Here is a 13437-nt window from a genome sequence, read left to right on the forward strand (position 1 = left end):
AATTTAAGGCGGAATTTTTCGCCCAAAATCATAAAAAAACCATTAACTTTTGCATAAAAACTATCAATATTTGCACTAGTAACCACAAAAAATATAATATTTTCCTCAAAAATAGCGAGCCTTATTTATTTAAAAAATATGGGCGCAAATCGATTAAGGCGTAGTTTTTCACCACAAAATCATAAAAAAACAAGACAAAAAAAAAATCTAGAAAATAACAATAGTTTCATGCAAAAAATATAATATTTTCCTTAAAACAGTTTTTATGTATTATTCTCCAGCGCAATTCGATTAAGGGACAACTTTTCACCCAAAAACAATAACCCACCCACCAATTTTTTTTTAATTTTCACACAGAAACATACCCCTTAATCCACCAATTTATTCCTAGCCCTACCCTGAATAAGAGCTAACAAAAAAGTAATAAAAAAACAAGAGCCCCGCTTATGGAGGTAGCACGAAGTGCTTGCATCTCCTTAAAAATATGAGTGCCTTTCGCTAACTTTTTTAAGAAAAAATAAAAAACAGTATAGCCTAAAACTAAAAAATCTTAACACTTTTCACTAAAACAATGCAAAAATCGAGCTTTTTTCAGGTATTATTTTCTAGCACACCTATAAAATTTAAAGGTTTAAGTGTTAAGCTAAAAACAACGAAAAACATACCGAGACAGTTTATTTTCCAAAATAACTATTTTAAACATTTTTAGATTTCTCGAAGGCAATAGCAAACAAGTTCAGACACTGTTCTAAGAAAGCTGAATGTACAAAAACAACTTAAAACAACAAGCCAGCTTCCAGTTCTTTTTCCAAGTCTATGTCAACACCAAAGGGTAGTGACGGAATGCGAGATTTTAGACCTAGTTTCTTGTGTTCGTTTGCACTAATAACTGGAAGCGTAGAACTGTTCAAACGATCAATAAACGCCATAGCAGCTTCTTCTTTTGATATAGCCCAGTATGGTTGTACTTTGTCGAATATCAGGAGTTCTACAGACCGCCCCATCTCTAATGGCCGATTTGCTATGACTGAATCAAAACGCACTGAATTTGGCAAATGCGTATAAGGACTTGAAAAATTGAAGTCATTAAAATGCTTTCGCATCAAGAAATGACATGTCTCGTGGGTGGCGAGTGTAATTAAATCAGCATTATTAATTGTACTCCCAGAATGGCCTGCCAAATTGTTGGTACATATTAAGATACCATTCATTAGACACGCTCCTCGTAGGATGTCTAGTGGTTCAAATTTGCTCACACCAAGTATCTCCATATTTTCAATTTCTCTTGGTAGGTCTAAACTGCATGTGCTCTGGCCTAAAAAACAATTCATGGTGTCCTGCAATGCAGTCAAGATGGATGTGCTCTGCAGAGCATTTCTGATGAATTTTGTACGATCCTCAGTAAATATCCACACATGCCCTTCTTCACAGGACCAGTTTGCAGGAACAAGAAATGATGATATTTTGTAGTCAAAAAACTCATCAAGGGTAGTTAGTTTGTGTGCTTGCAAATAAGCTGAACTGACTTGGTCGTATAGAAGACGTACATCCATCTTCGAATAATGGATGAAAATTTGAAGACAAACTTTCTTGGCTTCGTTGCTGAAATCACCTTTCAAAAATTTAATAAGTTCTTTTGTGGTGCTGTGCTTCAGAATCAGGCCTTGGTTCAAAATATTTTCAAGCACAGAGTTGCGCAAAGTGTTGAGATCAAACTCCTCCATCTTGATGGGCATTTGGTTGATAGGAGTTGTTGGCGATTTCAAGAGCAAGTATTCGATTAAATTAAAGTCTTCCTCCTCGTACCGGGTAACTACGTCTTGGTACAAATTCATCTTGCCCCTTTCAAAAGTTGGATCTGAAAAGAAAATCTGAATAAAATATTCCAGCATTTTTAACTGATTTAAATGATGTTAAATTAAAGGATGTAATGGAGTTATTAAAAGAAGTAAATTCTGGAAGATAATAACTTATAAATTTTAAAATTTTAATTGAAATGTGGGCAGGGCCATTTAGTTTTTTGGGCGTAGAAAGCTTTCTACGTCCTATGTTATTGTCTCGCAGACATTAGTTCGATTGTTACATCGACAAAAGAAAGCGATGAATCGATATATATGTGTTTCCATGCTTAGGGTCGATTCATGTATATCGATTCTGCAAAATAATCAATATAAAAGCACAAGAAAGTGGGAGAAATCAGCATGCGCGAAAAAAGGAACAATATGGAACGCCAAGGGTCGCTTAATTTTCATTTAAATATATTTTTTATAATTGAAAATATATTTTTTATAAGTGAAAATACGGAAAATGTTAAATGTTAACGTTTAAATTGATCCGTAATTTTTGCTATAATATTTTGTATATAATAAAATTGAATAAGAGGTATTTTAAACAACATGATTGCGTACATTTATATAGCAGCGCTTTTGCGATAATGTGCAAAAACGCTCCCTTTCGTTTCCTACTGTGGCTTCGTCTTTTATCGCGCGGGTGATATGAAAACGTTAACACTTTCTACGCCCAAGATCGAAGACTTCGTGTCTTCCTTGTTTAAGTTATAAGCAAACTTTAACATTGCATATACAAAACTGAAATAAATTAGATTGTAAACAAATACAGGTAAGAATAATAATAAAATTACACAAAAATGAGAAATCGTAACTATATGCAATAGAATATTTAAACTAATTAAAGATTATTCAAGTCTTTTAATGATCGACATTTTTTCAGCGGCTCTTGAAATTTAACTTCTTTTTTAATCGTTTCAGTTTTTTTAACTGCACACGTTGTTTTCACCTCCCGTAGAGTTTGTAAATTTAAAGTAAATCGTCCATAATTATCTCGGGGTGGTAAATTAACAACTCTTCTTTGATTATAATAGGATATATTATTAGCTTTTAAATATTTTACTACAGTTTTAGGATTAACTTTATATTTTTCACAAAAGGAATTAATAGAATTAGATAAAAAATTATAAGATGTTAAAAGTTTAATAAATTCGTCAGGTGTAATCGGCCTTGACATTTTTTTATTTATTTAAATTATTTTTTAAAGTATTGTAAAGTAAGGTATTGAATTGTAATGTAACGTAGAGTATGGTAATGTATAGTATTGCACTGTTCGGTATTGAATCGTAAAGTATAGTAATGTACTTAATAGAGTAGCGAATTATGGTAATATTGTATGGTAATAAGGTGTGGTATTGTATCGAATGGTAAAGTATGGTAACGTAATGTAAGGCATCATTAAAAATTATATCTTATTAAATGGAAAAACAAATCAAATTATTTACCCCCAGTGAGAGTGAATTAATAGGATTAGATAATTTAATAATCAATGTACCTGAATTACAAGAATTAATCGAAGAATCGGGTTATAATATTCAAACTATCAATAATGGTGTTAAAAACCTTAAAGGTCTTCCAGATTCATATAAAGACATGATAATAAAATTTTTTAAAGCATTGAATAACACACATATTACTAAAGAAATATATAAATACTCCAATTTTAGAAATCAAGAAATAATTGATAAATTATTAGCCAGAGAACAGGAATATAAAAAAATTATAACAAAACAAGCATCTAAACACAATGATGAAAGTGGTATAGACGAAATGAACAAAATGTTTAGTACAATGATAATAGAAACAAAAGACAATAAGAAGATAAGTAGATATATGAATAAAACTTTATATCAATGGGAAAATAAAATAGCCATCATTCCTATCAAAACGATTTAAATATAGCCGATATTGCTACCAATTATCTATGTTTATTTTATAGCCTACATAAATAATAAATCTTTTAAGTTTTTGTTATAATCATTTTTATATGTAATCCTAATTTGTATTAAATTTCTATGCTGTGCTGGAGAATGTAATTCTCTAAATTGAAAAAATATTGGGAATAAATAAATGGAGGTACAAACCAAAATTTTTTCAAGAAAGAATGAAAGCCCTATATAGAGCAGAGGACACTGCAACCAACGAGTTTGAAAGAATAATGATTAGAAATATGAATGCTCAATTTAAAGAGTATGAAAATAAAATTTTAACCTTAGCTAAACTAGGTTTATTAGGGATTACAATCCCCAAGCATAAGCATTGAGAATTAAATTCTCTAGCTAAGAGGGTTAACTCACGTAAAACATAAAGCATTGAAAATATCTTTTCCTAAATAAATGGAAGCGCACGAAGTGCTTAGTCCAAAGGACGCTCGATGTTCTAAATGTTTAGAAATTAAATCTCCAGACGATTTCTATAATTACAATAAAGATAAAAGTTGTAAAAAGTGTGAAATAGAAAGAACATGTGAAAGACTTTTATGTGACTGTGGTAGATATTATACTAAAACACATTATCATAGGCACCTAAAAACTCAATTACACTCACGTAAGTTCGCGAAACTTTGTTTAGCATAAAAGGGGGATTTGTGCAGCGCACTCTGTGCTAAGACCTCCAGTCGCTTTACAACTGGTCTGGTAAAGTTAATATTGAATATTTTTTTATATAATAAATTGGCTACGAATAATGGAAGAACGTTTAAATGAATATACATTAAAAGATTTATATAATATTGCTAAAGAACTAAAAATACAATACATTACGAGATATAAAAAAGCTGAGCTGATAAAAGAGATCATCAGGCAATATGAAAAACGTAAAAAAGAAGAAGAAAATAAATGATTTATTTCCATTTGACGCAGATATAATAGTACCTCAAAAGAAAAAAAGAATAAAACAAATAAAATGTGAAATTTGTGGTAAGTACATTAAAGAAACTAGGCTACAACTTCATAAAGCAAAACATAATCCTGAATCTGATTTTATTTTAGTTGAAGTTGCTTTTAAAGGTAGGTTATTAACTTATCAACATAATAATAGAGAAGGTAATACAGACATAACAAGTTACATGGATTCAATTAAAGATAAAGCAAATAATCTTATTGTAAATGCTTTAAATATGCATAAAAACATTAAGATTAATTTAGAGTTAGAATGTGAATTTAAAAATTTAGAACAAGAAATGACCCACAAGTTTCAATTACCTAATGTAATAATCAGATCGTTTGAAGAACTTAGCCTATTCTGGGATACTCAAAGAGATTTATTTATAGCCAGATGTGATGAATTAGAAGCCAAAGGATCAGGTTGGACTTTAAGCAGAATAAATAATTTAAGAATTAATATTAATAAATATAAACCATTAAGCGGGTCATCTTATAAAGATTTGCCCAAATTAATTAAGGACAAACAGGCTTGTATTAATATTAAAAATAAAGATAATAAGTGTTTTAAATATTCAGTTTCATGTGCATTAAAAACCCCGAAAAAAGATCCACAAAGATGGTCACATTATGTGCAACAGAGCTGCACGTCAGCGACTCTTGATAGGCCACAATACAAAGATTTATTAAATTTTAATGGAATTGAATTTCCAGTTAAAATTCAAGATATTCCTAAATTCGAAAAATTAAATAAACTTAACATAACGGTATTTGGGTTTGAAGATAAAGAACAAGTATTTTATCCATTATACCATAACAAGAAACAAGAATATAATAAAAATATTGATCTACTTTATTTTGAAAATCATTATTGTTGGATTAAAAGTTTAAGTCGTTTATTGAATAATCAATTAGAAATTGATGGACATAAAAAATATTTCTGCCGAAGATGTTTAAATTATAGTTCTAGAAGTGAAGAAGCTGTTAAGAAACATCAAGTAATATGTAATAACAATGAAACCTGTTTACCTGTTATGCCTAAATCTAACATAGAAAATGGAATAGAAATTAAACCAACAATATCGTTTAAAAATATTCAAAGAATGTTGAGACATCCATATGTAATTTATTCCGATTTTGAATCCATTCTAAAACCAATTCAGAGCTGTGACCCAAATCCAGAAAAATCATTTACTATCAAAAAACAGCTACATATTCCTTGTAGTTATGGACTTTATATCAAGAGTGTTTACGGAAACATTAAAAATCCTTTAAAAATTTATAGAGGAGAAAATGCTGATAAAAGATTTATAGAACAGATTACAGCTCAAGCCAAAACAATATACAGTTTACTCAAGGAAAATAAAACCATGACAGATGTTGATCTGAAAGAGTACATGAAAGCTAAAACATGCTATCTATGTGAAAAAGAATTTACAGAAAAAAATTCAAAGGTTCGCGATCACGATCATTATAGCTCAAAATACAGAGGAGCTGCATGTAGAAACTGCAATTTAAAATACAAACAACCACTGTTTATTCCAATACTATTCCATAATTTGAGTTCATATGATTGTCATCTGTTTGTTAAGAATCTGGGAGAGGACAGGAGTAATCTTAAGTTAATTCCAGATAATGAAGAGAAATATATTTCATTCAGTAAAGTTTTAAAAATTGGAGAAGGCATCATCGAATTAAGATTTATTGATTCATTTAGATTTTTAGCGAGTAGTTTAGATGCACTAAGTTCTAATCTAGAACCAGAACAGTTGAGAGAAACAAAGAAATATTACTCAAATGATAATTTGGGTATTTTATTCCGAAAACAGGGGACAAAAGTGATTAGAAAAGGCATCTATCCTTATGAATATATGGATTCATTTGAAAGATTTAGTGAAACTAATTTACCTTCAATTGATAAATTTTATTCTACACTAACAAAAGAAAGTATAAGTTGGTCTGCATACGATCATGCTAAAAAAGTTTGGAACAAATTGGAAATAAAAGACTTGGGTGAATGGCATGATTTATATTTAAAACTAGATGTCTTATTATTAACAGATATTTTTGAAAATTTTAGAGATTTAGCATTGAGCTCATATGAATTAGATCCTGTTTGGTATTACACTACTCCAGGATTTGCTTGGGACTGCATGTTAAAATATACCAAGGTTCAATTAGAACAATTAATGGATTATGAAATGTATCTGTTCTTTGAAAAAGGAATTAGGGGTGGAATAAGTCAGTGCTCTAATAGGTATGCGCTAGCAAGTAGCTCGACTACGTCTAGCAAAGCAGATGAGAAGACACAAATTCATTATAATTATATGAACAATATATATGGACACTCATTATCACAAAAATTACCTCAAAAAGATTTTGAATGGTTCACTGAAGACGAAATTCAAAATTTAGATAATATTTTAAACTCAGATGGTGCTACTGGTTTTGTCTTAGAGGTTGATTTATCATTTCCAAAAGATTTAAAATTGCATAAACGGTTTAACGACCTTCCACTTGCACCAGAGAATGTAACACCACCTAACGGAAAGGTAAATAAATTACTTTGTCACTTCTGTGATAAAAAGAATTATGTTGTTCACTATAAAATATTAAAACTATATACAGACTTAGGAATGAAAATAACTAAAATTTACAGAGGAATAAAATTTACACAATCAGACTTTATAGCACCATATATTAAATTTAATACTGAACAGCGACAGAAAGCGAAGAATGAATTTGAAAAGGATTTTTGGAAATTAATGTCTAACAGTGTATTTGGTAAAAGTATGCAATCAGTTAGAAAGCAACAAAATATTAAATTATACACTGAAGACAATAAAGTCCAGAAAGCAATAAATAAGGCCAATTTTAAATCAAGAACAATATTCAGTGAGCATTTGGTAGCAGTACATAATTATAAAACATCAGTTAAATTTGATAAACCAATTTATATAGGCCAAGCAGTACTTGACTTAAGCAAGGCCCTAATGTATGATTTTTACTATAATGTTTTAAAAACAGAATTTGAAGATGATATTAAACTTTTATACGTAGACACCGACGCATACATATTTGAGCTGAAAAATCATGATTATTATGAATTTATGAAAAAGCATTCTGAGTTATTTGATACTTCTGATTATCCAAAAGATCACTACTTGTATTCAGACAAAAATAAAAAAGTAATTGGAAAAATGAAAGATGAATTAAATGGCAAACCAATGTTAGAATTTATTGGGCTAAGGAGTAAAATGTATGCATATAGAACTGACGATAAGGTAGACAAACGATTAAAGGGAATTAAAAAAGCAGTATTAAAAAAGGAAATTAATTTTGAAGATTATAAAAACTGTTTATTCAATGAAAAAGAATGCTTCCATAAACAGCATGTTATTCGGAGTCATAAACATGACATTTACACTGAAGAATTAAATAAGAAATCACTGAGTTGGAAAGATGATAAAAGATCTCTAATTCCTGGAAGTACAGACACTTATGCGCATGGACACATGCTAGTCTGAAGGTTACTTGTGTTACTTCTTAAAGGTACTTTGAAAAAAATAAAAAAAGGGTACTTCCAAAATTTATAAGTATAGTTTTAAAATTTTAAAGCCATTCATTTTTTAACACATTCAGTGAGTATGTGTCGCAGCGGTTGCTCGCCTAGTGCGTATGACACTGATGGGTGTCGCTTGTTAGTGTTAACTAAATGGACGACTGTGAACTCAGCTCCTGACTTGAGTCTCAGTCTTTAGAGACGCAGCAAAAGTGTTAAAGGTGCTTCAGCAGCAGATGTGTTACTCCACCGTCGTTAGGCCACTACTGTGGTGTGGATTGGATTTTTAATTTATTTTTTACCAGCGGCGTTGCAAAGCTGCAGTGTGAGAAATGAGTGATGCACTAACAGCATTTCACTCAAGAAGAAGTTTGAATCTAATTACAGTATCTAGTGAAATTGGTTTCAGTACCTAGTGAAACTGATTACAGTATACCTAGTGCAACGGACACATGCCAGTACCATAATTATAATATTAAAATAATAACAATGCTAATGGAGTAATGGTACATGATTATGAAGCGCTGGTGCTTAGAGCTTGTCACAATAATTAACATAATAGCTATAATGTTGGACACGAGTTCACTAAAATGTTTTTGAGAATATGATGCACTGTACCTATATTGTTGACAGTAATTTGTTCATTTTGTGTTGCTTGCTTTGTGGGGGAGAGCCAAAACAATGGCTAAGCATCAGTGTCATTTTTTTCTATATTGGCTAGGCTACTGTTTACTTAAACGCTCTTTTTGCTTGCTCAGTAACCCTCTGTAAGGTACAGTACCTTTTAATTTATTTTAATGGACTGGCAATAAAGGCAGACCCGAATATGTTGGCCTTATTGGAAGACTACACAAAAGCAGAAGTTATAGAAGAAAGGGTGGTTCTCTCTCCCTCCATATAGACCTATTTAACCTCACCATGTAAATAACAATAGCCTCAGCATTATTTTCCTACAGCAAAAGACTACATCTAGGTACTGAACGAAAGACGTGTTGAAAAAGCTGGGGTACTCGTAAGCCTACTCTAAACAACGTCAATTTTTACCCTTATAAGTTAGTATGTATTAATTATTAAGTTAATACGCAATACGCTTTATGAGTTTAATAATTTAGACCACTAAAATGTTAACAGATAGAAGAAATAAAAACAAAACTTACTATTTTACAGTACAGGGCTGACTTGTCTTATGTGCACTGGGTATGCAGCTGATCTGTGTTGCCAACCAGCGTTGCCAGGTCATATTTTCAAAAATCGGGAGATCGTCCCCTGAAAAATCAGGAGATCTGCTTAAAAAATCAGAAGAACTAATAATAGCGGATTATCAACGTTCTGGGGTGGGGTTGAGTGGAAAAAGCTTCGGGGATATATTTTTGAATTACTCTACCTGATAACACCTTAGCTTGCTTTTATTTAAAATTAGACAAAGTTAGAGGATGTAAGAACGCCCACAGCTTTTTTTTTTTAACAACACATTCAAAACATACTCGCATTAATGGTAATGGAGAAGGCCTATCATGCCTGAACCCCCGAAATATCCTTGAATTAAAACTTTACTTTCAATCACGGAAGGTAACCAACCAGTATTAGACAGATTGATTGATTGATTTGGTTTATTTTACTTCGCATCTGCCACGTTAGTCTAATCATAAATATGTGAAATTAATGAAGGGACACTCACAAAGAGCACCCATGCCCAGTCCGGGATTCGAACCCGGGACCCAGTATCAGACAAGTCGCAGGTTTTTTCTTCAACTTTTTTTCCCCAGTCACTCCAGACAATGTAAATGTTAATTAAATCACCTTTTGCATTCGAGGATTATCTGGTATAAAATCAGGAAAGAGAATTTCTACCGCCACAGTATTGATTGAGTATAAAGGGACATAAGACCAATTGTAGTAGCAGTTACGCTCAGAAATGGCTTCAATAAAAACATGAACTATTATTTCTAAGTTAAGAGACGGCGACGTAAACAGCAGTTTACTAAGCCGACCTCCGTGGCTGAGTGGTTAGCACCGCGCTATGACATCAGGGATCCCGTCTTGGGATCGATTGATTGATTTAGTTTATTTTACTTCGCGTTTTGTGACTCTTGGCAAATTTGATGGGGATGAGTGATGAAATTGATGAATGGACAATCACAAACAACCAAGCCCGAGCGGGATTCGAACCTGGGACCCTTGGCGTCGCAGCGCGATGTGCTAACCACTCGGCCCCAGAGTCCGGCCGTCTCGGGATCGAATCTCGGCCTGAGCACGGTTGTCTCTTTATCAATTTCATCATATCATCACTCATCCTCGTCTTCGCGATTAGCCAAAAGTGGCAGAAATACGAAGTAAAATAAACCAAATCAATCAATCGACAGTTTACTAAGAGCTTTTGTAACCCTACCTTTAGCTGCATTCGTTATGTGGACTCCCTTTTTTTATCCGAGTATGTAGCATTTGTAATAAACACTACCATAAAACTGGAAACTTGTTCGTATGTGTGTGTGGCAACATTGGTATTTAGTTGTAACCAGTTTTCAGTTACCTCCCCTTTGACAAAACTGTGCACCTGATGGGACACCCGTGTTGGAGTTCCCAATGCACAAAGGGCTCGAGAAGCCGCGCGTCTTTCCCAATGTCATCAAGCCTGGTATAACCATATTCTATGGTATAACTCTCCTCCACCACCTCTGCCTCTCTCTCTCTATGCGGAATATTCATGGGTCTTTGCATTCCATCAGCTGAATGAATATGTAAATTTTAAATCAACTTTTCATTTTTTTTTAAATAATTGTTCATTATAAATATTTAAGGAAGCAGAAAATCAGGAGATTTTAACATTTTTTTGAAACTTGTCAGGAGATCAGTAGACCGTACTGAAAATCAGGAAATCTCCTGCGAAATCAGTAGACCTGGCAACACTGTTGCCAACACACAAAAATATTAAATCCTAATCCTACCACTCTGTCACAAAATCTAAATTTTCACCTTTTGTATATTGTATTATGTTGTTAATAAAAACCCCCCTTATTTTTAAAAACAGACGAATGTTACGGAAATAATTAAAAATTTTAAAAAGTAATAGCAACTAACATCATAATTAACGAAACGGCAACACTGGATTTTAGCATTGATGCAAGCGGCAAGCGCCATAATCTTTATAACGTTCTGAAGAAATATAGCTTTTTTCGATTTTCGTAATTTAAGTTTTACGTTATAATCGTTGTTATCGTTTTTACGTTATTTTCGTTTTACTCGATTTTCGTTAATTTTAGTTTTTTATCGTTTTGACAGTTGGCAACTATGCTTGAAGAAGATGGCTGCCTCCTTGTTTACGCTGTCAGAAATGATCGTGGTTGTTTTTTAGGTTACAAATAAATATTTAAGTAATGTGCAGAATAGAATTTTATTTCACCAAGGTAAGGGAAGGTATAAATTATACAGTTTTATTCACGGGTTAGTTACATTTTCCTTGTTTATAAAAAGATTTGCTCACAGAGGTGAGAGAGATTGAAGTTGTGTCGGCCTTATCTGCGTTTTGCCGTTTGCAAAACACTAGAGCTGGGATAAAAATTTTCTTTGTGATTCATAACACAGTTACAAATCATATCACCATCAAGCCCAAAGTTCATGTGGCATATCTGTGCCACTTTTAACGAAAGTTCTGTTTTTGTTCTGGGAAAAGAACGAATGCATTAAATATAGATGGTAGTTTCGCATGTAAATCATTAAATGATAAGCCACACTGTAACAATTTTGGATAATATTGTACATCGTGAAAAAACTTTCTCAATTTTCTTACTTGTCTCAAACTTATTCCAATGTTTCTTCATTCAAACCACTGCTTCCAGCTGTGTTTCACTTTTTGTTCGCTCTTTAGAATTTTAAAGCGATTAAAAATATTATCGAGAATATATCCTAAATTAAACGCTTGATGGGCTGAGTTGCTGTTGGCCTTAATAAATGCATTTGAGGCTCTGCGACAATTTTCTATGGCTTCATTTAACAGTAGATTATCTGGTACTATATAGGCGTTTGAAACATCACTATGGTACTGCATCAATCCTTGGATTAAATTTTCCAATAATTCTCGTAGGCTGTTGCTTAGGTCGCGTTCCTTCTGGTCTTCCGTTTTAAGTTTTTTGTAAATATCTTTCACTCTTTGTTTTGATAATTTCCATGAACTTTCTTCTACAGGTATCACTTGCCCCACTCTTACACATTCAGTAATATATGCCTCAATAGTTGCATTAAATGTAAGAATCTCAGCAGCCATAATGTAAAATTGAGTGAGGTGCTGTATGGTATTTTGTTACAAATGATCTAATCAGGCTTGTGATTCATGAGGAAAAGGTGTTAGGTGTTGATAAACTGGTGAGTAAAAATGTTTGCAGATTTACAACTACATTTAAGTTAGGTGTATTCAGTAAGAAAGATGCATGGAAATAGATTAAGATGCACATTCGGGGGAAATAACCCAATAAATTAATAAATCAATCTAAAGAGATGATTTTTTTATATTTGTCTAGTAAAGAAAGGTAAAATTTATTAATTGTATAGGTATCTGTTTTTTTAAAAAATTAGTCGAAAGGCACTCATATTTTTAAGGAGATGCAAGCACTTCGTGCTACCTCCATAAGCGGGGCTCTTGTTTTTTTATTACTTTTTTGTTAGCTCTTATTCAGGGTAGGGCTAGGAATAAATTGGTGGATTAAGGGGTATGTTTCTGTGTGAAAATTAAAAAAAATTGGTGTGTGGGTTATTGTTTTTGGGTGAAAAGTTGTCCCTTAATCGAATTGCGCTGGAGAATAATACATAAAAACTGTTTTAAGGAAAATATTATATTTTTTGCATGAAAATATTGTTATTTTCTAGATTTTTTTTTCTCTTGTTTTTTTATGATTTTGTGGTGAAAAATTACGCCTTAATCGATTTGCGCCCATATTTTTTAAATAAATAAGGCTCGCTATTTTTGAGGAAAATATTATATTTTTTGTGGTTACTAGTGCAAATATTGATAGTTTTTATGCAAAAGTTAATGGTTTTTTTATGATTTTGGGCGAAAAATTCCGCCTTAAATTTAGGTGCGCTCACAGCTCTTGATCAAATTGCGATGGAGAATAATACTATTAAGGGGCTCTATTTTTGAGGAAAATATTAT

The 13437-nt window shown here is 32.1% G+C and overlaps 1 protein-coding gene across 1 annotated transcript; it reads right to left on the reverse strand.

Moving 5' to 3' along the window:
* Window positions 1-657: 657 nt before the first annotated feature.
* On the reverse strand, window positions 658-9531 carry LOC145991523 (uncharacterized). Its single transcript, XM_083127543.1, has 2 exons — window positions 9449-9531; window positions 658-1858 (listed from the first exon to the last, which is right to left on the reverse strand). Exon 2 carries the CDS (start codon window positions 1833-1835, stop codon window positions 777-779), a length of 1059 nt encoding a protein of 352 aa, XP_082983669.1. The 5' UTR covers window positions 1836-1858; window positions 9449-9531; the 3' UTR covers window positions 658-776.
* Window positions 9532-13437: the final 3906 nt, after the last annotated feature.

This window comes from Lepisma saccharinum, chromosome 8 (genome assembly GCF_977018435.1).
Source record: "Lepisma saccharinum chromosome 8, izLepSacc3.1, whole genome shotgun sequence".
Lineage (NCBI taxonomy): Eukaryota > Metazoa > Arthropoda > Insecta > Zygentoma > Lepismatidae > Lepisma > Lepisma saccharinum.